Genomic DNA, 27,275 nt, shown 5'->3' with positions numbered 1-27,275 from the left:
GAAGGGACTTCACCTCAGAGAAAGGAGGGGAAATGCAAGGGCACGTCACCACAGCTCTGTCTTATGGGCCTTTGAAAGGCTGCTTGGAGCAACATAGGGGCAGAGGGCTGAGAATAGGCCACCACTGCTTGCTTGCCTGGCTAGGGTCTGGTACTGGACCTGCGGAGACCTAACACAGTGCAGTTCACAAAAAATATTTAATCGCACTTACACAATGAGAAACTTTCAGTTTTATTTTGGCATCAAAACTTTTAAAAAAAAACTGTGGTCAACGAGTGTAATGAAGCCGTTTTTTATTAAATGACTGTACCTGGGACGGATCCCCAGATGAGATTTAGATTGGCAATTAGCAGCAGCAGTGGAATCTTCATTGTACTTCCAGGACAACTAATTCTGCCTTCAATACGACTTGATCCAATTCCCAGCGAGATTCGTGTCAAACTCTTCAGGTGTTCCCTAAAGAAAAAGGTGGCAAAAAGCAACATTACCTGTTGAGGTTTGTGTCACTCAAGAGATCTAGATCCATACATTGACTTCATTAACAAAACACGGGGATATATTCCTAACACTGACCACGACACTTCTATGAGAGCCTGGTGTTACGACAAATAATGCTTCGAATTTACATCAGTGACTCAATGCAAGATTGGTCAAATATTTGGATGATGCCAACCCAGGAATCAAAAGATTCCACTAGGCAGTGGAATCAAATGAGGCAGCTCAGAAATTACAGGGTGAGCTAAACAAAATGTGAGTGGGCAGAACAATGACAGATGTAATTTAATGCAGACATCAGGAAATCATGATCAAACTCTACAGGGCTCTGGTCAGACCGCACCTTGAGAACTGTGTCCGGTTCTGGTCATTGAGAAAAGATTCAACTGCTGGGGGCAGTGCAGAGAGGAGCCACAAGGCAGATCCCTGGTGTCAGGGGTCTGAGTTTTGAGTTATGAAGGAAAGACTGGAGAGACTCAGGCTTTTCAGTCAGCAAATGAGACATCTCAGAGGTAATCTTAGAGGTTTATGAGATAGTTAATGGTATGGGAACGTTTAATCCAGAATACTCTTTTAAACTAAACTGTGGATTTAGAACAAGGACAGGTTCAAGCTAGTAAAAAAGGTAATTTTAGGAGAATCTTTATCGCACAGTGATCGACATCTGAGCAGAGTAAGGGTCGTCAAAACCCTGGAATCATTTAAGAATCAATTGGATGCTGCAATGGATGGAGGGAGGGTAGGGTCATTCTGGATGGATGAACTAAGATGGGCCGAATGGCCTTCCTCACCCATTGGGGTCTTGTGATCTTAAAGTGTCGGCCTTGGCTCAGTGGTAACACTCTCACCTCTGAGACAGAAAGTTGTCCCTCTCCAAAGACTTGAGCACAAAATCTAGGGAGACATTCGAGTGCAGTACTGGGGGAGTGCTGTACTGTTGGAGGTGCCATCTTTTAGATGAGACTTTTAACCGCGGCCCCGTCTGCCTTCTCGAGAGGACATAAAAGATCCCACGGCACTATACTGAGAAGAGATGGGGAATTCCCCCGTGTCTCTCGAGTTTCTAGGCCCTAGTATTTACATGGCACCTTTCACAACCTCAGGACATCTCAGGTGCGTTACAACCAATGACATACTTTTTTTTGAAGTGCAATCATTGTTGTCAAATTGGAAAACAAGGCAGTCAATTTACGCACTGCAAGATCCTGCAAACAACGACGAGATAAATGACCAAATAATCTTTTTAATCTTTTTTTAGTGGTGTTGGTTGAGGGATAAATATTGGCCCAGACACAGAGGCGAACTCCCCTGCTCTTCTTCGAATAGTGCCATGGGATCTTTTGCATCCACCTGAGAGGGCAGACGGGTTTAACGTCTCATCCGATCCACGGCCCTTCCGACAGTCAGCGCTCCCTCAGTACCGCGCCGAACAGTCAGCCTAGATTATGCGCTCAAACCTCTGGAGTGGGCTATGACTTTCTGACTCGGAAAGTTTCAACAACTTAACCTGTTACACCCAATTCACAGGACAAATGCTGAGAAATGTATGTCAGCCTAGTAAAGCAATGGAATGACTCTACAAATCCACAGAAAACACTTACATAACCTTTATGATTTGGGCAGTTGTTTTACAGGGTATGTTTTAAACTAAACCTATTGTTATGCAGGGTAAATTATGGGATTTTCTTCATTCTGGACATAGCAGAGAACTAATGAAGCATAAAGAACTAATACTGTGAACAATAGCATTCTCACAGCAGAAAGAGGGAGCTCAGCATGTTGTGCAGTCTCAGTGTCTTAGCACCTGGTTGGAAAGAGCATGCTCAAAGTACTTTCCATATAGTTTGAAGTTGTTATCGTCTACAGTTTATCCAAAAATCGAGTGGCATTCCTCAAATAGCTACATTCACTAGAACTGAATTATTACCCAAACACCTACAATTACATCTCGGTTGAGTTTCCAGAAATTCAACTGGAAACAGTGGAGAGGCTCCTTCACAACAAAACGTTAGTCTAGTCCAGTACCCAGATTATCTTATTGGATTATAGGTTTAGCAATGGGCTCGTTAAAACGCGCACAGAACAGGTCCAGTAACACATGAAGGAAATAAGCATTTACATAGGACTTACTGCATCGCTCAGAACACATTACATAGGACGAGATAAATTATGCACCGAGCAAGATCCCAACAACAGCAATGAAATAAATGACCAGTTAATCTGTTTTCTGTTGTTGGTTGAGGAAGGAATGCTGGTCAGGGAAAACTCTGATCTTCAAATAGTGCCATGACCTCTTTAGTGTTCACTTCAAGCACCCAAACAGGCAGACTGAGCCTCAGTTTAACATCTCAACTGATGGACATCACCTCCCACAATACTCTACTGAAGTGTCAGTCTCGATAATGGAGTTAGGCATGGGCCTAATTTAAATATTAAAGTCACGGCCCGATGATGTAATTGGCGCCGTGGCAGCATTTTGACTTCTGCACACAGAAGACCCGCACGGAGCCGACCTCCGACATCTCAACCATGGCAGAAGTCCACCCAGTGGCCAGAAGAGACAAAGGTCAATTGGAGTGATATGGGGTCAAATGAAGCAAAATTGGGTCAAATGGGTTCAAATGAATCATGAAGAGAAATGGGGTCAAATGAAATGAAATGGGTTTAAATCAAGTCAAATAAAATAAAATGGGTTCAAACGAAGTCCAGTGAAACGCAATGGGGTCAAATGAAGTTAGCAGGAATGCTCCCTCAGACCCTGCAAGGATACCTTGGGCCACCTCTGTCCGAGGCTTCTACCCCTCCTCCACAACTGTGATTGTTCCCAATTTCCACCCTTCCTTCCTCACTGACCTTGCCCGGGGACCATTAACCTGGGTCCCTGGCAGCCTGGCCTTCCGCGATTTCCTGCTTTTTTTTAATTCATTCATGGGATGTTGGCGTCGCTGGCAAGGCCAGCATTTATTGCCCATCCCTAATTGCCCTTGAGAAGGTGGTGGTGAGCCGCCTTCTTGAACCGCTGAAGTCCGTGTGGTGAAGGTTCTCACATAGTGCTGTTAGGAAGGGAGTTCCAGGATTTTGACCCAGCGATGATGAAGGAACGGCGATATATTTCAAAGTCAGGATAGTGTGAGACTTGGAGGGGAACGTGCAGTTGGTGGTGTTCCCATGAGCCTGCTGCTCTTGTCCTTCTAGGTGGTAGAAGTCGTGGGTTTGGGAGGTGCTGTCGAAGAAGCCTTGGTGAGTCGCTACATTGCATCTTGTAGATGGTCTACACTGCAGCTACTGTGCGCCGATGGTGGAGGGAGTGAATGTTTAAGGTGGTGGATGAGGTGCCAATCAAGCAGGCTGCTTTGTCCTGGATGGTATCAAGCTTCTTGAGTGTTGTTGGAGCTGCACTCATCCAAGCAAGTGGAGAGTATTCCATCACACTCCTGACTTGTGCCTTGTAGATGGTGGAAAGGCTTTGGGGAGTCAGGAGGTGAGTCACTCGCCACAGAATACCCAGCCTCTGACCTGCTCTTGTAGCCACAGTATTTATGTGGCTGGTCCAGTTCAGTTTCTGGTCAGCGTTGACCCCCAGGATGTTGATGGTGGGGGATTCGGCGATAGTAATGCCATTGAATGTCAAGAGGAGTTGGTTAGACTCTCTCTTGTCGGAGATGGTCATTGCCTGGTACTTGCCTGGCGCGTATGTTACTTGCCACTTTTCAGCCCAAGCCTGGATGTTGCCCATTGGCGTTGACATCATTCCCGATGGTTTGAGACAGGAGTCAGATTTGGGGTAATTCAAAAAAGGCCCAAGAGTTAAAATCTTCCAGGCCTCACACTCCACCAACTTTTGCCCCCTGCACCCCCCAATTCCCGCCCCGAGTTAAAATTGACCCCAATGTGACTTCACTCACAGGTAATTCACTTATGTCCATGTGATGCCACTACGTACAAAAGGTTGGTGCATTGTCCCTAGACTTACAGGCTGTTCACATTTGTACCTCAGTCCGGAGTGTCCCTCTCTTTAGCAGAATTGAGAGGGATCTCTCTGTATCTTTCACTACCTCAGACTTTTCCTGACTGGCCAGAGAGATCTGTTGTCCTCCCTGCATGCGGATAAATAGCATTTCTGATTTAATTAACCTATGGTGGATATTTCACTCACATTTAAAACAGAAACCATTTATGATGGCCGCAGATGGTTGCTTGAGGATATAACTATTTGCTGGTTGAATGCTCTCATTTACCCACCTGTCTCAGCACAGGGTTGGAGGAGGTTGCAAATGTAGGGTGGGTGAGGCCATGATGGGATCGAATGCATAGACAAGGATTTTGGAGACTGTACATTATAGGGAAGAGGGCACCAGTGGAGGTCAGTGAGGCAAGGGACATGATCCAGAGGGACATGGTGAAGGATGCAATGTGGGTGTTGGATTTTTTTTGGACAAGTTGGCATTTGTGTGTAGGGTGGAGCTTGAGAAGCTGGTGACCCAAGGATTAGTGGCATAGTAAGTAGTGTAGACAGGAACATCAAATTACAAAGAGACACTGATAGATTAAGTGAGTGGGCATAACAGTGGCAGATGGATTTCAACGCAGCTAAGTGTGAGGTCATCCATTTTGGGCCAAAAAAGGATAGATCAGAGTATTTTTTAAATGGTGAAAAGGTAAGAACAGTGGAGGTCCAAAGAGATTTAGGGGTCACTGTACACAAATCACTAAAATGTAGTAATCAGGTACAAAAAATTATCAAAAAGGCTAATGGAATGTTAGCCTTTATAACTAGAGGGCTAGAATAGAAATAGGAGGAAGTTTTGCTACAGCTGTACAAAGCCCTGGTTAGACCACATCTGGAGTACTGTGTACAGTTCTGGACACCGCACCTTAGAAAGGATATATTGGTCTTGGAAGGAGTGCAGCTCAGATTCACCAGAATGTTACCAAGGCTCCAAGGATTAAATTATGAGGAGAGATTACATAAACTAGGCTTGTATTCCTAGAAATATAGAAGGTTAAGGGGTGATTTGATTGAGGTTTTTAGGATTTTGAATGGAATTGATCAGGTAGATAGAGAGAAACATTTCCCGCTGGTGGGGGAGTCTAGGACAAGGGGACAAAACCTTAAAATCAGGCCGTTCAGGAGAGAAGTTAGGAAACACTTCTTCAGGCAAAGGGTGGTAGAAGTGTGGGACTCTCTCCAACAGAAAGCAGTAGATGCTAGCTCAATTAATAATTTTAAATCTGAGATCGATAGATTTTTGCTAGCCACGGGTATTAAGCGATATGGAGCCAAGGCGGGAGGATGGAGTTAGGTCACAGATCAGCCATGATGCCATTGAATGGCAGAACAGGCTCGGGGGGCTGAATGGCCTACTCCTGTTCCTATGTTCCTATGTTCCTAAACCAGTGAGAATTGGACAGAGAAGCAGCAGTGGCCAGAACAGTTGCAGAAGTTGAGTCTTGATATAACAAAAGTGTGGGTAAGGTTTTAGTGGCAGCAGAGAAGAGGTATGGGAGAGGCAATGCTGCAGAGGTGAGAGTAAAGGGTCTTTGTGATGGATAGCATGAGGGGTTTGAAGCTTAGCTCAGGGTCAAATAAGACACCAAGGCTACGCAGAGTCTGGCTCAGCCTGAAAAAGCAGCCAGGAAGGAAGATGGAATCAGGGATAAGGGTTTGGAGCTTTTGGCAGGAGCCAAACTAGATGGATTAGGTTTTCCCAAAGTTCAAATGGAGAAATTTCTGGCACACCTGCACCTTGATCTCAGATCGGCAGTCTAGTAAAACTGAGGCTACAACAAAAGTGTTTCTGTTATTCATCTACTTTTCCATGAAAATCGCAAATCATTGGCTTGACCATAATGTCAAACGCCTCAAACCTGTGAGCCAATATCTGAAAATGGGTTGTCACCTCTTCACTCAACATTCAACACCATCTAAACATTTGGACCATCAAACCTACTCCTGCTACACTGTGAGTGCTACTTTATTTCTATTCACACTTTGCCTCAAACTTCAGAGACGCCTTCAATAGAAAACCAAATAGAGATGTGCCTCAGGATTAAAAAGTATCCTAAACTCTTGGCCCGAGTTATGTCCCTCCTATTTGTAGCACCAGTGGCCTCTGTTCAACTCTCTTTGTTTGGAATTGCTCAAATTCCAGTGCTGAGAATTGTTAATTGGTGCTTTTGTCATGAAATCCCTCAGCTCCAATATTGAACTGCCTCAGCAAGTGACAAAAGAACCCTCCATCCTGCTTATCTTCCAATGATTAAAACCAATTCTAAACAAAGGACTACTTGAAGTTGTGCTATGTAACAACTATCATCCAGAGTTTGAAGTTCAGTTCCACCTGCGTCTGTAACTCATTTTTTTTGTCTTAAACATATAAAATCAAAGTGTCGTTCTGTTTCAACTGACTCACATTTCAGAGTAGTCACCTTCACACACAACCACATACATGCGAATTTCAAGACATGCTTGGACATAACGCACATCTAAATTCACATTGATTCTTGATCAGTGAGTGTCCCAGGTATGTGAGTATTGCTAACCTGTCACAGCCAGTCTGCGTCAGTGCAAAATACCAGCACCACCTTGCAGCCAGGGTTCGGGGAGACCTGCAATACCAGGCCTGTAATATTAGAGCTGCTTTTATCAATAAACAATTCCATTTTCTGCCTTACAGACTTGCCTCTAACAGCAAAGACACAGTTCTCGGCAAAGAAAGAGGGAAAGGCTTGGATTTATATAACACTTCTCACGTCCTCAGAACATTCCAAAGCGCTTTACAGCCTCTGAAGTGCTTTTTAAATGTAGTTACTGTTTTAATGTAGGGAAACAGCAACTAATTTGCACTCAGCAAGATCCTAAAATATCAATGAGACAAATGATTAGATAACCTGATCTAGCGATTTAGGCCGAGGGATAAAAGCTGGCCAGGGTACCCAGAGAACTGCATGCTGAGAAGATGTGTGGGCGAATCAAAAAGCTACAAATACACGACTGTAGTTAGTAGGATGTTACATTTATGAATTTTAAGCAACTGAACGAATCCCATGCGTGAGCAGCTAGATCATCGTCTCCAAATCTGCTTCAGGAATTAACCGGTGGAACTGGCCCACTTTCGAAACTGTTCCACAATAGACTATTTTTTTCACAAGCTGTTCTGATACCAGCTGTTGGTGATGTAGGAACTGCCATAGGTGCCATGGGATCGTTTACGTCCACCCGAGAGGACAGATGGAGCCTCAGTTTAACGTCTCATCCGAAAGACGGCACTTCCAACAGTGCAGCGCTCCCTCAGTACTGCACTGAAGTGTCGGCCTAGATTTTGTGCTCAAGTCTCTGGAGTGGGACTTGAACCCACAACCTTCTGACACAGAAGTGAGAGTTCGGCCGGACAAGTCTGTCACGTTTTGCTTGATCTCAATCCCATCTTCTCACCAAATCCCTCATCTTTCCAGAAACATATCTAATGGCTTCTTGAAGTTGTCACTCCAGTCCCCTTTACTGGTTACTTATTCCACAACTCAATCACCCTGTATGTAATAGATTCGTCGAACTATTACTGTCTAGTTTTTAAACTCATATTACTTGGAATTTGAACCCATCATCGCAACAAGTAATTTGCCGCGATCAAATTATAGCTGATTGAAAACAATTTGGTGCCAAATAAATGCCATTCTCATAAAGCCCTTTGACTGCAGTTTATGATTCGCACTTTGCTCTGTTCCTTTTGTCAACCCTCGCTCAATGTTGAACCGAGTGAAAAACAGAGCACACACCTTCAGTCTTCTGAATCGACTGCAAGAACATGGCCCTGTGTAATTTTGAAATTAACGATAGAAACATTGGATCAGATTACAAAGTATTGATAGTGACAGGAGAGCTGCTGTCTGATAGATCTGCCGATTGGTGAAAAGCCTCATTATGCAAAGGACCGAACCTGCTAATTCCTTCTCCATTCTTAAGCCAGAAAGTGTGGTTGGGGTTTGGGTGGTGCAGTGAGAATGCTATCCTTTCACTTCTGGGACCTGGATTCAGTCTGTACTAATGGGTCAAAACTACTGCTTCTGATGAGCAGATATTCCAAACAATAGCTTACACAATCTCAATCTAGTCCTTGTTAACGAGAGAAATTTACCGTTAAGTTGAATATTCAAGAGCTTTCCTCCTGAAGGGGCATCAAAATGAGCTTAAATGACAAGTCTCATGTCCTACACTAAATATTAACATTTAGATGGAAACGGTGTTGAATGCTAAGTAACTATTACTATGTACCTCCTTTGACAGTGTTTCCAGTTCATCCACTTTAAAGGTACAGCATGGTTTCAATTTTTACTTTTAATAAAAAGGATGTTGTCCTAATTTGAACTAAGGTGGGGTCGTTCCCTTAAATTAAGATTTTAAAAAAACATATTCGAAACAATATGATTACGTCTGAACATCTCCAGAAACAAGTTTGAAATTTGGCAGCAGATCACACAGGTTTCCCCATGCTGTGTAAGATTGCAACTGTTAGGAGAACAGACCACTAAGATTGTTACTCTGTCCAATGACAACAACAGCAACTTACATTTATATAGCGCCTTTAATGTAGATAAACATCCCAAGGTGCATCACAGAGACGTAATCAAAATAAATAGACCCCAAGCCAAAGAAGGAGATATTGTGAGGAGTGACCAAAAGCTTGGTCAATGAAGTAAATTTTAAGGAGGGATTTGAAGGAGGGAGTTCTCAAGCGTGCTGCCAAGGTGGCTGAAGGCAATAGCTAGAATACATGCATGTGCTGTATGTGAAGAGAGCTTCTGAAGGATTCCACAATCAATACTTAAATCAGGACTGAGCAGAGTTTATGCTGGTGGCTCTCAGAGATACAGTTTCTCAAATGTCATTTATTTTGTGTCACACATTATCAAAGTATTTATATTATACTCCCCCCATTGTAGTCCTAACCTCAAACTTACTTGTGTTTGTTGGAAGTTTATTGCTCGATTCCAAGTAGTTGAGTTTTTAAACACATTGTTCCAGTAGGTCAAGTCTACAGTGGTGCGCTCCTCCCAGCTATGGTATGTACAGGCCCATTAGTAATGGGGATGAGGCGGTAGAAAGGAAGATGGGGATTAAACTGTGTGCAGTAAAAATGAGGAATTAGGGATATTAATGGGGAAACAGGGGCAGGAAGAAGGAAGGTGAGAATTAAAATCTGGTCAATCTGCTGCATTAAGAATGAAAAAGATGCAATGACTGGACAGTGGTGAGGGAGCTAAGAAGCACAGGGCCTATTACCCTGGATTCAGAGCTGACTCTGGACTCTTGTGCATCCCCACCCCACCCTTCACCCCACCGTTGGTGGCTCCATGCTCTGGAATTCCCTCCCCAAACCCCTCTTCCTCCTTCCTCTCCATTAAACCATCCTTAAAGCCCACCTCTTTGACCAATATTTCCTTCTTTGGCTCAGCATCCATTTTTTTTAATGACAGCGCTGTGAAGCACTTTGGGATATTTTTCTTTGTTAAAACTGTGATATAAACATAAGGTGTTGACAATGAACAAAATTTGCAGGGCTATGGGGAAAGAGCAGGGGAGTGGGACTAATTGGATAATTCTTTCAAACAGCTGGCAACAGACACACTGGGTCGAATGGCCTCCTCTGTGCTGTATGATTCTACGGTCAAGAAATTAATTTGTGGGATAAGCAAGGGTTTAATATTTCAGGTGCGACTCCTCAATAGATGCGAGTCTTTAGAACCAAAATGTTAATCCGTCTTCTCTTTCGAATGTCGTCCAACCTGCTGTGAATTTCCAGCATTTTGAATTCTCATTGCAGATTCCCAGCATTTATCATTAAACAATATACTGGGTGGGCCGGGAATGAGAATTCTGCTGTAGTGCTTCTCCCTGCCAACTAACTTAGTGCGCGTGCACACACACACACACACACACACGCACACACACTTAACAGGAATTCCTACAAAGTACATTTAATGGGGAAAAAAAATTCATTTATATCAAAATTTTCATTGCACGTTTACTATAACCAGGCTGTTTAGAGCACGGCAACCTTTGCACTCACTGGGCAGTGGCTGACGTTTGAGATGTCTAACTCACTCATGTGGCTAAACACTCTACAAATTGGTGTTGCAGCAAAATTTGCCTGCAAATGCAAGACATAAGAACAAAGATTTAAATAAAACCGTCAAAATTATGTAAATACAAAGCACAAGGCCTGTACAAAGTGATTTCACAACGTTGAAATTAGACAACAGAACAATTGTAACTTGATATTATTCAGGTCAGTGCCAATCACGAGAGGTAATGAACTAGGTCACCAACTGGAGATTTCTTTTCCTCTGTTTCCACTAATTAAGCACCAAAACTAGGTATAAACATTTGGGTTGAAGTCACACAGTGTGATATATTAATACTAAATGTGTTGACATATTTGCATGAAATTCCTTAAATGGCTTTATTTCTCTCTTACAATAGCAGATAGGGACATTTCATACGATCTGTTATCATGGTGGTTACTAATGTGCAATTTCAACCCCATTGTGTAAAGAAATAAAATCAATGGGCCGGATTTTGCTCTGAAAATAACGGCTAGCCTAACAGCGCTCACCGTTATTTCAGTGTAAATGGTAGAGCAACTTCTGGCAATCGCACATGCGCAGTTAAACGCCGAAATCCAGAAGTTGCTGTACCAGATGGCCTGTTCCTCCGTAAGCTTCACGGGAAGGAGATCTCACCAGCTGACTCACCGTTCAGATGAATGGAACAGCGTGAAGTTCCTTTACTGCCCTGATTGATATGAAGTAATCTCACCAAAAAAGATACGTCAAGTTATTTAAATCTAAGCACCCTGTTAACAGCGTGGTAAGTCTTAACTACTGCCAAACAACCTCTCTGGTACTGAAAATTAACTTTTACAAGTGAGGAGTCTCATTCCTTCAGATTTTAATTGTTGTTGGACATTTTAAAAAATGTGTTACTTTTTTTACTTTCTCTTTCTGTCTCTTTTATTAATTAATTCAATATTTCTTACCCTCTCCTTATTTCTGTACCTGATCTGACATTAAATTCCCTAGTCTAACTTACACTTCCTGATTCAGTCTCTGTGCTGCTTATTAACATGCTTCAATCTGATTGGTTAAGGGGATAGACAGTTGCTTGTCCCATTCACATAGGTCCCAGATGCCCAGGAGAGGGGGCCGCGCTGGACTGAGGGCCCCACGAGAGGAATTTGCCGTGCAAAGTCTATGGGTAAGTGCAAGTCTACCAGTTTGCCACTCAGAACACGGTCTGGCCCCATGAATCTAATTTTAGTCCGACATTCAGCAATTTTGAAGGATATCCTGTAATTTTGGTTATTAACGTTCTCTGTTCATTCAGACTCATGGCAGTTGGTTGTTTACTTGCTGCACAATTCCTTCTCCTTGGAAATTTGTTTCTGTTGACCCTATCCCCAAGGAAGGTGATCCCTCGCTTCTCAAAACAACATCCTGTTGCCTTTATATACCTGCTTTCTAAAGTTATGGATCCTGCTGTAAATTCTCAAATTATCCTTCACATTGAAAGTTCTGGCCCAATCCATGTGGTAGTATGTTCTTGGCATAACTGTTCCACTAGTGATCTATTTGGCTAAGTTATCCATCTCTGGACTGCACTCTTCAACACTTTGGTAAATCAACTGCCTTTGCCTTGGACATTCCCAGGGCCTTTGACAGGATAAGGCAGCAAGCACTTCTAAATAAGTTACCATCATATGGCCTCCCACCAAAGCAAAGTTCATGGAGTTCTAACATCCTCTCAAATTTCTCTATTTGTGTCATTTGTGTCCTCTGACTCTTGTTCCATTAGATAATGAGTTTCCCTGCTCTGTCTCTCTCACTTTGTTCCTTCTTCATATCAATGATCTCCTCCACTCATCACCCAACCCTATCAACCCTCTACAATCATCAACTTTTGTTACATTACACAACCTCAGTCATCACAATGTCCAATGCGCTCAGTGCAATGGCCAAATTACTACATTTTGATCCCCTCCATTCCCTTAAATGGGACAAAGAAAATCTTGTTTCTTTCAATTGCTCAAAGGCACCATTTCTCCCAAATCTCTTGCAAGGCTAACCAATAGCTCCCACTATAAGTTATACCCTCAGGCCTTCATCCATCAACATATTTGGTCTCATTTACTCCTTTGACCTCCAGTCAAATTTCCAATATCCCCCCATTACTAAAGAAGCTCAGTTTCTTTTTTTTAATTGCAGTTCTTTTCCTCCCAATAATGATTAATTCTCTGGAAAATCAAAATTCATCCAAGACTTGAATACAGCTCCAATCCCTGGAGGAGGATTCTCCAATCATTGAGGCAGCAGGTAGTATGCATTTTGACATGCTTTTTTTTTACTTCATTTAGTTACTAAGCATGAGTAAATACTTTGTGTGGCCCCGTCTTGATGCTTCCCTGCCAATAAAAGCTGAGGCAAAATAAAAAGTTACCAATAAATGTCATATCACTAGCCTACTTGACAATGTCTGTAATTTGCACCAGAAAGTGTGGAGCCATTGCAAAAACTGTCTCCATTTACTGGGCGGCATGCTGGAGATTACACTGTGGGAACGATCGCAAGACAGTGCAGTTTGAATGCGTCCCTTGGAATGAAAGTTCTGCTGCTGGGAAGGTCAGGACAGCCACCCTGGAGATAAACAGCAGCCTTGGCAGCCTCACTGAGGAAGTGCAGGTGACCTTGGAAAATAATGGTTTGATTGGCCTCCAGGAAGGAAGATAGAAAAGAACAAGATGTCTCGGGGGAGATGTTACCAGGCACGTCAGGAATTAAATTATTTCCTCAGCTGCAGGACCACAGAACTGAAATTATCCTGGCAAATGTATTCAAGTAAAATATCAAACATTAACAAGACTTTACGTGAAAGTAACTGGGAAGAAAGATTAAATAACATGAAGTGAACAAGGACAAGAGTATACAGCCCATCAAAACAATGACTCTGAGAGAGGGAAAATAAACCCGTCCAAATGAATAACGTAAAATATCGGCCGACAAGTTTGCATGTCGATCAGGTTAAAAACACCATGAGTGATGGGACATCCATTAGAAATCTGTCCATGAGGCCTTCTTAAAATGTGTGCAAATGTTCAGAGAATTAACCTACATTTCAGCCCAGTTCAGTTGAGTTTGCTGCTCTCCATTCAAAAGCTCCACCTCTCACTCTTTCAATCTTAACCGGATTCATTGGAGTAGATTTTCAATTTGCCGCCTGGTGTGAAACTGGCATTGTGGTCATCGACCTGAAACGTTAACCCCACCTTCCTTTCTCCACACACGCTGCCCGATCTCCAGCATATTCTTTTTTTTTCAGAATTCTGTATTTCACTTTTTGTTTTATTGTAGACCTGGTGTAGAAACCGCCCGATTTTCATCCCATTGAATTCAACGCTCGTCCGCAATGCCCTGATGGCAAATTGAAAATCCACTCCATTGAATCTGATGTGTGAGTCCTAGGAGAACCATATGCAAGGGGCCTAATGTCCATTTCAGGCAGGGTCAAGGGATGCCTGGAAAGAGACCTGTACCAGTATGATGTAGCACCTAACACAAGTGCAGATCGGGTATGTGACAACGCACATCCAAAATTGTTATATATTGCCCCGTTTCCTGCCCAGAGCAACGAGGACCAATTTCTACCCCACAATATCCAGTTCAGATCACAGGAGGGTCCTACTGTTACACTCCTGGGCTACGCTATCATATAGTTAGATGCTAGGCAGCACGGCACACTCCCAAAGATACAACGCTCAGACTGCTTACAGTAATGACCAGCACCACTGTACTTAAGAGCAGACCTGGGGCAGGCCTAAAACTTGAAACAGTGGTTAACAGTGTACAGGTATAGAAATTGGACCTTGATTGCTGAAGTAAGGTGAAGGCTGGAGCTGTTTGAGTGATGCTCAAGACATATGTTGAAAATTAGTTGGACAAGTTTGGGGGAGAGTTTAACTAGCGCAAGAAAAGCAGGATGAGAAAAATGGCAGACTATGGGCACATTGCTCGAGAATCAGAAGGAAAGTTTTTGGTGGAAAGTCAAAGGTGATAAATGAAGAGGCAGGACAAAGAAAGACATACCTAGATGATGTTACGTGGAGAGACGAGTGAAGCTAAGGTTGTTCTACTTAGAGCAGAAAGGTTAAGGGGAGATTTAATAAAGTTGTTCAAAATTACAAGGGGTTTTAATAGATTAGATAAGAAACTGTTTCCAGTGGCAGGAGGGCCGGTAACCAGAGGACACAGATTTAAGATAATTGACAAAAGAAACAGAGTGGAGATGAGGAGAAATTATTTTACGCTGGGAGTTATGGTCTGGAATGTACTGCCTGAAAGGGCAGTGGAAACAGATTCAATAATAACTTTCAGAAGGGAATTGGATAAATACTTGAAATGAAAAAAAATTCCAGGGCTATGGGGAAAAGAGCAGGGGAATCGGACTAATTGGATAGCTCTTTCAAAGAGCCAGCACCTGTGCGATGGGCCAAAAGGCCTTCTTCTGAGTTGTAATATTCTATGATTCAATGATGTGATGGAGTAATAAATAATAATACTAACATTTATATCACACCTTATCATACTGAAACATTTCATACAATGAATTACCTTCTAGAAGTGCACAAACTGTTGTTATGTGGGTAAATATGCAATCAGTCTGCACCAGCAATGAGATGCAAAAGGCTTGTTGTCAATTGGTACTAGTTGAGAGAGGAATGTTGGCCAAGACACCAGAAGAACTGCCCACTCTTCTTTGAATGGATAAGATTTTTAACACCCTCTCATCTCACATAAAGAACATCAGCTCCAGTGATACAGCACTCCCTCAATACTGCACTGAGGTGAAGGCCTCTACTAAAGCCCCAGTAAGGGGTTCTAACCCATAACCTCCTAACCTGGAGGCAAGAGTGGTATTGATTGAGCCAAGCTGACACGTAATCAAGCTGAATGTTTAATATCAGGGGCTAATGCAATGCACCAGTGTAAAGATCAGGAAGTATGGAGTGCACTGATCATCATTCTGTAGGATAGAGAAGGCACACAGACGGAGGAGAAGGGGGTTAACAACATGATCAACCTACACCTTTCACTGGAACTGCCCTAAAGTTCTGGGAGCAAATGGTTGATTCTTGGTGTTGCCATCTGACTGTTGACCTCTCATGAACTTGTGGATGGAAGGTATACTGAAATGGCCTCTGCTGCTCCCCCCCCCTCCTCCCGTGTAACAGAAAAGGCCTCCTATGTAACTAGTGAGTTTATTAATGGTCTTCAAATGGATGTTGTGCAATCTGAAGAGTACAAGGGCCACTTGTCTACAGGGCTGAAATGTCATAGGTGAGCATTTTGTGGGTTAGTTCGATAGGAATCGGTATTACTGCAGCTAAATGTGGTGAGAGTTAATCAGGAGCTTTGGCACATATGGAAACATCAAGGTCAATTGCTTTCAATTCTGGGCCGGGGAGGCCAGATTTCCTGATCAATGCAGAGAATTTGGTTTAGTAAGTTGAATACCTTAGATGCAAGACTGCTCATCACTCCTAGCGTGTTGTTTCTTTTAAGGACCTCGGGTACAGTTGTGGAATCTGTATCAGGAAGAATTGAGGACGCGTTTGCAGTAATCAAGTTAAATACTGGGACTTTGCAGATGGACTGTAGCTGAAAGAAGGTAAAATCTTGTTCATTTATGAGGAATTCTGCGTGAAGCTACAGAGCTCAGACAGCAGGTGAGCTGAGCAAGTGATTGCAAACACTTAGGTTAGCCCTGGAATTAATTGAAATGCTAGAGAAATCTATCACTACTGAAGAAATTAATTAAAGGTCCTTAATTGTCTACCTTCTGGCCATCACTGCTGGATCTGCTGATCTCTTGCTAGATTTTTCCTATTAGGCAAAAGCTCTTATTTCCATCAATTGCAGAGGAACGTTGAACCCAAGCAATTATAGTTGTCATTAAAGAAAAAGATAAAAGCCCAAGGTCTCAATGGATTGGTCTATTTGAGACCCATTTCTCATTAGCAAGGACATAAAATGTTGGTCAAGTTGATGACTACATGTTCTGAGAAGCTTGGAAAGGGCAAGTTTCAGCTAGAAGTCAGAAAGCACTTCGATCAATAGCTGGAATGTGTTGCTAGGAAGGGTGACGGAGGCCAAGGCTCTTGGCTTGTTAAGAAATCAGTAAATACTACAATGGAAAGCTTGTAGGGATGGTAGAAATCAAATAGGTTCAGCGAGGAACATCCTTTAGCCCATCGTGTGAGATGATTTATCAAGGGTTGATCTGCAACAGATAACCTGCTAACTATTATTGTGGATCGGGACCAAATCCCAATTCTATCCTCACTCCTCTGACAGTGTACATGTAGCATTGCAGCAGGGCTACGGAATGCAGTCAGGAATCCTGACTTTTTTTAAACGTTGGTTCACTGAAGCTATTTGCAACAACTGCTCTGGCCCATCTCAGATCGGGCGGTGGGGGGGGGAATATTAACTGTGGTACTTTTCAAATGGCCAAGAAACATTGCAAAAATTGTGACATGGACATTTTTTCTGATGTCACTCTTGCTGGTCTGGATTTAGCTCTCCCGATGGTGTTATATTAGGTTTTTTTAAAAAAAAAGACTACAAATTCTCTAAATAAAAGCAACAAATGGTGGAAACAGTCAGCTGATCCATCCACATCGATGAAGAAAGAGATTGACTAAGTTTAGACCCTTCATCAATTCTAACAAAGGGTCTACACCAGAAACATTAACTGATCTCTTGCTGTGTATTTCAACCACTTTGTTTAAACACTACTGGGCCATAGTTTGCTGTGGCAGGGCATCTAATAGTGTCTGCCGTTAGTTAGACGTGTCTTTGCACATTTAGGTTTTTTAATTTTTTGCGTGGCAAGTTGCTGAAAGTGCAAGCTGATAACGTCGCAGTGAGGGAAACAAGACATCTGGGACCTGAGTGAACAGGGCAAGCAACTGGGTATCTCCTTAACCAATCCGATTGAAGAATTGTGAAATTAACAGCACAAGGACCGAGAAGGAGGGTGAATTAGAGTGGGTGAATGCAATTTCAAATCAGGTGCAGGGAGGGAAAGAAAGATTGGATTGAGAGAGGAAAAGAAATGGAAAAGTTTTTTTTTTAAATTCATTTTTAAAATCTCCAACAACAATTAAAACATGAAGGAATGAGACTCCACACTTGTAATAGTTAACTTTCAGTGCCAGAGAGGTTGACTGGCAGTAGTTAACACTTATCATGTTGTTAAAAGTGTATTTATACTTGAAATGGTCAAGACTTAACTTTCTGTAGTGAGTTTAGTTCGTACCTACCGCACAAATACAGCAACTTACATCAAAGCTAACAGCAGAGCAGTGCAACTCGGACAGCTACTTTTGGATATTTGAGTTTAACTGTACATCTGGCCCTCGTCTGAAGTTACTGTACCATTTACACAGAAATAACAGCGAGCAACATTAGCCTTACCGTTATTTTGACAGCAAATTAAGGCCCAATGTGTAGCACAGCTTAAACTAATCAAAGATATAACCAACATTGCCTTCCTTACCTCTCCTCCAAGATAGCCCAATTTAAATAACATTTCTTCTGGAGACCAATTTTGCACTGTAGCTCCACACAAACTGGTGAAATGGGCAGACACATGACAGATGAAATTTAACACAGAGAAGTGTGAAGTGATACATTTTGGTAGGATGATTGAGTAGAAGCAATATAAACTAAATGATACAATTTTAAAGGGGGTGCAGGAACAAAGAGACATTAGGGTGTGCATTTACAAGTCTTTGGAGGTTGCAGGACAAGTTGAGAAGGCATATTTTTAAAAAAGCATATGGGATTCTTTATTAATAGAAGCATATAGTACAAAAGCAAGGAAGTTATGCTAAACCTTTATAAAACACTGGTTAGGCCTCAGCCGGAGTATTGTGTTCAATTCTGGGCATCACACTTTAGGAAGGATGTCAAAGCCTTAGAGAGGATGCAGAAGAGATTTACTAGAATGGTGCCAGGGATGAGGGACTTCAGTTATGTGGAGAGACTGGAGGAGCTGGGGTTGTTTTCCTTAGAACAGAGACGGTTAAGGGGAGATTTGATAGAGGTGTTCAAAATCATGAATGGTTTTGACAGAGTAAATAAGGAGAAACTGTTTCCAGTGGCAGAAGGGTCGGTAACCAGAGGACACAGATTTAAGGTGATTGGCAAAAGAGCCAGAGGCGACATGAGGAAACATTTTTTTACGCAGCAAGTTGTAATGATCTGGAATGCACTGTCTGAAAGGGCGGTGAAAGCAGATTCAGTAGTAACTTTCGAAAGGAAATTGGATAAATACTTGAAGGGAAAATATTTACAGAGCTATGGGGAAAGAGCAGGGGAGTGGAACTAACTGGATAGCTCTTTCAAAGAGCCGGCACAGGCACGATGGGCTGAATGGCCTCCTCCTGTGCTGTACCTACTATGATATCTTACCAACACTTGAGACTAGAAACTGAGACTTATTCTGTGCCCTTTGCTGCCAGCACACAAAGGGCACCCTCCATCTGCCTTTCTCTAGGTTGGATTTGAACCTGGCTCTTCAAAGCTGAAAGGCCAGATCTTCTAACACAATGAGCCATCTGCTTGCTGAGTGATGCCACTGTTTGCTACAGAAATTAGAATCTCAATGCTTGTCAAGTTCAGTTGTGCTATGAACAGCACAGGCTCTTTGAGATTCTCAATAAGGAATTATCACAAGGATGATTCATCTTGACTATCTCCCAGCTGAACTGACCCACGGCGGTTATGAAAAGCTCAGGACATGACACAAAGTTTAAAGTTTGCTTTTGTTTACTAGACCAATACAAATTAGTAGAGGGTCTCTACTTCTGGACCCCTTTAAAACTCAGTTACAAAAGGATTTTGATTGTCCTTTTTATTTCTTTTCTCCATAAGCAATTGATTTCCCCCCCTCCCCTTACAACAGTGACTATTAATGACGGCATTGAGATACTGACTTGAAAGGATTACTGAGCCAAGCATACAAGGGAGTTGAATTAACATGCATAGCTGGTGTTGAATAATCCCAGGCTTTGTAATTGGCTCCCTAATTCGGCTCTCTCACAGATGGGTCCTTTGAGACAGTGCTACCCACTGCTTGGACAACCTGACCAAAGTGAGCAGGAACAGAAAGGATGTTAATAGTAATCACAATTCTTTCAACTTACTGATTTTTTTTTAAAAACGGGCCCCAAAGATAAGACTCAATCACTTGTATTTGTGCGATTTTTTAAAAACATCTCATTCACTGTTCAGTTTGATGCCACTTATCAATCAAGCCCCAGTGTCACATATTCATTTGTATCCAACCATTCACCTCTCACTTGCTCTAAACCAGATTCTTGGCTATACATTAAGCATTAACAGACAAACACATTTAGGCTTTGGATTCCGAGATGCCCCTGCCTCCTTTTGGAAAATTAACCTAATATAAAATATCAGTGCCCAAACCAGTGGGAACTCCCTAGACTCCAGGGGATTCGGATCCCATACAGAGATATCCCAGTACAGCAGTGGATAGAATACAACACAGCAGATGTAAACTGTCACTCATCCAACTAAGGCTAGAGTTGGAGGCACATAAATTTATCTTGATGTTCCACTTGCAAACTAGTCCCAAACTGGCACAATCCCCCCCACCACTGTGCTGCCATGATCCTCAAAAGGTCGATCATTCTCAGTGTCTGTATGATAAAGGGGAAGGTTGTTGCCCTGAGCATCTGGGGATTAAGGGGGCAGGCCAATCAACAAATAAGCATTTTATTTCCTTCATTAACTCATCCGTATACTTAAATGAAAATTATGCTTCCTTCCATTCAGGAAAGAAATGAAGGAACCACTGGACCCAGGACTTTTTTATTATTGAAATATTAAATCTTAGGAAAAACACAGGGGCCGTTTTTGGTGAAAAATGGGAGAATGGATTTTGCTGTCACAATTATTGACCCTGCATCAAGTCATGGTAGCACATAACTCTGAAGTGTACAATGTCTTGGGTTAATTATAGATGGAACACCCATTCCACTATTTCTCTTTAAAAGAAGAATTTTGGGCCTCGGTTGTAGAGTGAGAATCTAATTTTATTCAGAATCTCCTGAATGCATGTTTTACGCTCTCTAAACATAGCGTGGTGCAATTCACAAAATAGGTGCAACTTACAAGGTCGACTGAATAAAATAGATGCAGCCTATACACCAGTGCAACCTATAGATCAGATTTTATAGTACTAAATGCTGAAATAAAAAGCAGTGGTGAAGTACCACAGATTTAATATTCCAAAACAAATGATTGTTTTAGCTGTAGCTGTTCATTGCCTGTGAGAATTTATAACTATAATTGTGGAGTCATGCAGTTGTAAAGCTGTTAGCTTTCACCATGATCTCATCAGTTTAATGAGCTGTTTCTTTTCCACTTTAATCTTTTTGCACATTTCTATCCTCAATGTCCAGGGGCGGGTGGATGAAGAAGAAGACAAACCTCCAGCAAAATATGTGGGTCAACTTGGCATAAATTAATTGCGATGAATTACCATTTTCTACAAATTTAATAAATGTTTAATTAGGACAATTTTTTAAGAAAAATTACCTCAGTTGGTTTTTGCTTCAAAATGGCAAATATTCCCCTCTGACCTGATCACCCCTGCAGGTGATCACTCGGGCAGGATACAGTTTGCACCTTGCATTCCCCAAGTGACCACTCTTCAGATGTGAGCCTGGACGGTGAATGTTATCAGTCAATTCCTTCATGGGGATCAGTAGCAATGAGTGCAATCCTTTACGCACCCAATGTCCATGCACATTCACTCAGGAAGAACTAATGAATGGTGTTCAGACCAATTCTCTCCTTCCTAAGCCCAAGACTGCTGAAGACAACTGTGGTGGCCTTACCAAAAACTTTATTGAGATCAGTTAGCTCAGCACAGATCAAGGTTTGAACATGGGATCTTCTTGTTCTCAGTACCATATCTTATAGTGCACTTACCCATTGAGCTATCGTGTGGCGTCTGGTAGAACAATGCTGAGAACAGTGTTGGTCATCTACAATGCTAAACCATTGATCAATGATTGGGGATCAGAGTGGAATTCATTGTCTTGGCTGCACTCGGAAGCTTTCCATCGAACTCTCTGCTAGGTACCTACTCGTCTGACAAAGGGAAAGGAATCAGCTCCCTGAACAGCTGAAGTGAACCTTCAAAAGGATTGAACCCAAACAACCATGATCGAGAATAGTGCACTCAGGAAGAAAAAGTGGAGGAAGGAATATTGCAGGAAAAATGGGAAAGATACTGGATGAACTGTTTGTAAGGATTATGCTACCTTCCTCTGCATCACCATTCCTACTTTCTCTCAAAAACAAACTCTCCTCCTCAATGAAAGCAGTTTTATTTTCTGCTGGCCGTTGTTTGATTCCAGCTCTGCAGTATTCAACTTTTACTTCTCCACATGCTTGCTTGACGTTGCCCAACTAATGACTGAACCCCATTATCTATTATTTTAAATCCCAGGCTTCAAATGCAGCCTCCTGTTACAGTGCCACCTTGGGGAAAGACACAACCCGTGATAATTGGGTTTGACTTAAATTTAGCTTGTTTTTTTCTGTTAATGGCAGGTGTTCATGCTTTGCGAGATCCTGGTTGGCACTATAAACTGTGACAAGGTATCCAGCATTAATCAGTGGAGTAAATACTTAAAACTAATGGACGTTGCAGTCAATATTAATTTGGGCATTAAGGACAAGTACTTCAGTGTAAAACTCATCAAAGCTCTCAGTACTTTCTGCAATGCTACTATGAATTTCTGTCTTTATTTTGTATAATTTCAGATAGTTAAAGTGGATGCAAACAAGAAATGGCATCAGCCAGCAGTGCTTTTGGGATGTCTGTGTAAGATTTCCTTTGTTTTGTGGCAAACATGGAATTTGGTTGGCCGGTATCATAGCATCATCCAGCACAGAAGGAGGCCATTCATCCCATCATGTCTGTGCCGGCTCTTTGAAAGCGCTACCCAATTAGTCCCATTCCCCTGCCCTTTCCCCATAGCCCTGTAATTTTTTCCTTTTCAAGTGTTTACCCAATTCCCTTTTGAAAGTCACTATTGAATCTGCTTCCACCGCCCTTTCAGGCAGCGCATTCCAGATCATAACAACTCGCTGCGTAAAAAAAAAATTCCATCTCCCCTCTGGTTCTTTTGCCAATTAACTTAAATCTGTGTCCTCTGGTTACTGACCCTCCTGTCAGTGCAAGCAGTTTGACCCTGTGTATTCTATCAAAACCCTTCATAATTTTGAACACCTCTATTAAATCTCCCTTAACCTTCTCTGTTCTAAGAAAACAATCCCAGCTTCTCTAGTCTCTCCACATAACTGTGCCCAGAATTGAACATAATACTCCAGATGAGACCTAACCAGTGATTTATAAACGTTTAGCATAACTTCCTTGCTTTTCCACTCTATTTGTAAAGCCAAGGATCTCATAAGCTTTTTTTAACAGCCTTATCAACTTGACCTGCACATCAGCTTATTCAATGGGAATGATTGTCCTAAATTGAATTTTGTTGCTATTTTAATCTTCCTTTGGCTGGCAAGGCACAACTTTGTCCATTTACATGACGTCTTTGCATTGCTGTTTTTGTGAATTCATCTTGGAGACAGTAATATTATTTCCTCTGTCATTGTCTGTTATGAACCAGTCGAGCTGGGGGAAGGGTGACTGGATATCATGGTGAGGAAACAGGATTCCTAGATCATTAACTCATTACCTGAAGAGAGGCAAATGGCAGCGATCACAGAGCAGATTGAACCTCCAAGTGGGGTAGCGGGAAGGTGGGATTCTAGGTGGGCAAGCTTTGAGAAACCAGATAGGTGAGTGTGAATCTGGGTGAGGAAGCCCGGACTATGGATGGAGGAGCAAGTGCCAGCTGCCACAAAGCAGGCCAGGTAGGAGATTGGGACTCTAGGTGGGCAAGTGAGTAATGAACAATGCTGTGATGTGCATCGCTGCTTCAAGAGGTGTGGTAGGTGGGTAAGACTCCAGGTGGGGAAATAGAAAGCAGGACTGCGGACCAGTGAGTGAGCAATGCCAGGCTTGATGATTGGAGTTGTTATTTGGAGAGGTCTTATGCTGAGGTATGGTTTTCACAGTGGATGGGAACTGAAAATGCAATGGGGTACTGAAGATACTGGGGTACTAATGTCAGGCTTGGCTCAGTTAGTAGCACTCCCAACTCCAAGTCAGAAGGTTGTCAGTTCAAGTCCCACTCCAGGGACTTGAGCATATCATCTAGGCTGACACTCTAGTGGAATGCTGGCAAGAGAGAAACCTGGCAAGATGCAGGAAAGAGGCCAAGGTAAGTAATGTTTTTATTCTTCGGGAAGGTCTCTTGGAGGCTAGGAGGGACACGAGTGCTCCTCCAGGCCTCAGAAGGATCTCTCGGACCTCCCCTGCCCCAACCCACCCTACACCAGCATCTTTTTGTAATGCCCCTCCCCACCCCACCCCAAACACTTACTATGTGACGAGGACCATTCCCTTAGGCCCCCAATTCCCGCTCCTGCCCACCGGCCTTAACCTCAGTCCCGCCGTCTTCGGGAGGGAGACTGATTTCAGATATTAAAATGAGGCCCGGCTGTTAAAATCAGAAAGGCTTCGCGCGCTTTCAGATTTCCGAGCGTGCCACCTGTTTCAGCCCCCCAACCCCACCTTCTCATACCAATCCTGCCCCAAGTTAAAATCAACCCAATTGTCTTTCATTTATTGCTAGCACACCTCCCGCAGCGTTGCTCATATACGTTGTAAGCTGTGCCTTTTAATAAGGTTCATGTCCATATCACTCGATGCAGAGCGTATTATTCATTTAATGTGAAGGTGCACCACTTTAAGGTTGCAAAGTGTGACTGTTAACAATGAATGAGGTCAAAATTTAATTGCTCTTTAGTCTCGGGTCAGGACCCTGCTTTTCTTTTTCTTTAAACTTTGTCTGTTTACATGACGTCTTTGCATTGCTGTTTATTGTCTGTCATAAACCAGTCGAGTTGGGGGAAGAGTGACTGAATATCATGGCAAGGAAACAGGTTGTGGAAATTCTGGCTCCTGTGTCAAATAAATGTTTTTGTTTCGCTATATATTTTCCTGAAGTGTGAAACTGAAATTTGAGTGTGACAGTGGAAGTGAGAGACAGGAACTAATCATTTTTAGTTTGCATATGATATATAATTTAAAAATACAGTGCTGTAAGATCCTCCGTGAATTCAGTAGTTACACAGATATGGCTTCAATATTACATTGGATAAATAACATGGGTACAATTGCATTAATATCTTTTCCAAGGAGGAGCAAAGGGCAGCGATGCCTTGAATGAATTACCAGGTTTAAGGATTCCCATTGTTACTGCAGACCAAACCCTTGGGGTCTGACGACTATATCTTGCCCAGATATTATACATGACAGATGATTGACAGGCTGTCAAACTTAAATGCAAGCTGACCGTTCAGTCTCGGGTTCAGTCTCTAGCCTTTTGCTGAGTTAACTGACCTCAGCAGGGGCAGTACAATTGGCCTGAGCTTCCCCCTGGACAGGGAGAGGAAAATCAGCCAGGGTTCCTGTCTCCGATTGCCATCCAATGAGTCCCTGCTGGAAATGCATGTCGGATGAGGACAGGGTAATGTTTGGCTTCGATAAACCGCTCAGTTGAACAACCTGCTGACTCTCACTCATATACAAATAATGGGCATATGGATGAGGTAGAGCAAGTTGATCCTCACCAGTGGACTTGTACTCGAGTACGGTGTTGATGCCTTTAGTTGAGGAGGGGGTTGCAGGAGGGGAAACTGACAAGAAAGGTAATAAGGGTCCGTTGGCATCTGAAAGAAAAAGACATTTTGGACGTGAGCCTTTATTAGAACTACTAATAAAGGCTTACTACTGTGGGAGAGATCAGAACTAGGGGCCATAAATATAAGATAGTCACTAATAAATCCAATAGGGAATTCAGGAGAAACTTCTTTACCCAGAGAGTGCTTATAATGTGGAACTCACTACCACAAGGAGCAGCTGAGGCGACTAGCATAGATACATTTAAGGGGAAGCTAGATAAACACATGAGGGAGAAAGGAATAGAAGGATATGCTGATAGGGTTAGATGAAGAGGGGTGGGAGGAGGTTCATGTGGAGCATAAACGCCGGCATAGATCTGTTGGGCCGAATGGCCTGTTTCTGTGCTGCAAATTCTATGTGAAAAAGAAGTGTAGGTGTTCTTTTAAATATTTAAATAATTTCATTAATTTAAATAATTTCATCAATCGCTGTCTCCGAAAGAGCTGCCAATGACAGGGAGGGGCAGCACTGCCACTGGACCCTCTGGGCACCTTCAGTTCTGGTGATGGTTCCAACATAAATAGGCCTTTGTTAAAAGGGCCATGCTACAATATCAAAACACCGATAATTAGGCAGTTACCGGAGGATTTAATATATCATTGCTAATTCTTTCGAGGGAGTTTTTTTTAAAACTTGAGTGATGGAAACAAAGCTCAGAAACTCACATTGCTTTTGTGACAGGCAAATATCCTGTCAAGTGTTATGCAATCTTCAATACAACTGCTCAGGATCCCAATGTGCCCAGAAAATAATTGCCACTGAGAGATCAAGAGGAAAGGAAGCTGATGAGCTCACAAGAGTAATAACAACCAATGGGCAAGTTAAGCTTTCCGCATGTTGGAAAGATGTAAACTGTGTTGTGTTGTGGATGTGGCAAGTTGGTGCCAATGATGCCATTGGGCAAAGAGGCACTGGTTCTCAGTTCCACACTCCCATCTTGGAAACACTGCTGTAAAGTGATGCTAAGCAGGTGAGTCTTTGCGGTGTTACACCGCAAATGGCAATTGATGCTAGCTCAATTGCTAATTTTAAATCTGAGATAGATAGCTTTTTTGCCAACCAAAGGTATTAAGGGATATGGGCCAACAGCAGGTATATGGAGTTAGATCACAGATCAGCCATGATCTTATCAAATGGCGGAGTGGGCTCGAGGGGCTGAATGGCCTACTCCTGTTCCTATGTTCCAATATTCCACTGCTTGCCTCCTGGTAGCCAGCTGACAGGTATTGCTGGTGACCTGTGAGAAGGCCTCCCATCCTACCATTTGGATTGTACATACAAGGTGTATGGCTAGGGGAGTGCTATGATGGGGAGAAAACTGGGAAATGGGGGGGAGAGGGAAGGACCAGGGAATGCATGCTGTTACAGGAGGGTAAATCCACTCAAATTACAAGTTATTTCCTGGAGCATTCATATAATAGGAGAGCCTTATTTCATCCGTATTAGAGACTTTGAGCCAAGATGACAGCTTAGCACATCAGTAACACTGAGTTAATGGTTGTCACTCCAGGAGTTGAGCCTATAATCTATGCAGATTCTCCAGTGAACCACTGAAGGAGTGCTGTATTGTCCTTTCAATGAGAGGTTCAACCAAGACCTTCTCTGTTTATTCGAGTGATATGCTACCTTGCCATGATCACAAGCTAGGTACAGAGGAAGAAGGCTCTAGGCCCATGGTGTCAGCTTGTTTCAGTTGGTATCGCACTTGCCTCTGAATCAAAAGATGATTGCTTCAAATCCCACTCCTGTACAAGCACATAGTCTGGGCTGACGCTCCAGATAAGTACATGAAGGAATCAAAGGTGCCATTCTTTGG

At 42.7% G+C, this 27,275-nt stretch overlaps 1 protein-coding gene across 4 annotated transcripts in view; it reads right to left on the bottom strand.

The window, feature by feature from the left end:
- alpl (alkaline phosphatase, biomineralization associated) overlaps nucleotides 1–27,275 on the bottom strand; it is a 165,139-nt gene that overhangs the window by 125,213 nt on the left and 12,651 nt on the right. For all 4 annotated transcript variants that reach the window (XM_067970681.1, XM_067970682.1, XM_067970679.1 and 1 more), the window contains one exon: nucleotides 311–456. Coding sequence is in view for 2 of the 4 variants with exons in the window: in XM_067970679.1 (XP_067826780.1) it covers nucleotides 311–371 (61 nt within the window). In the remaining 2 variants the exon portion in view is untranslated. The remainder of the gene's footprint in view (nucleotides 1–310; nucleotides 457–27,275) is intronic.

This window comes from Heptranchias perlo, chromosome 32 (assembly GCF_035084215.1).
Source record: "Heptranchias perlo isolate sHepPer1 chromosome 32, sHepPer1.hap1, whole genome shotgun sequence".
Lineage (NCBI taxonomy): Eukaryota > Metazoa > Chordata > Chondrichthyes > Hexanchiformes > Hexanchidae > Heptranchias > Heptranchias perlo.
This window is presented reverse-complemented; position numbering and strand designations above follow the sequence as displayed.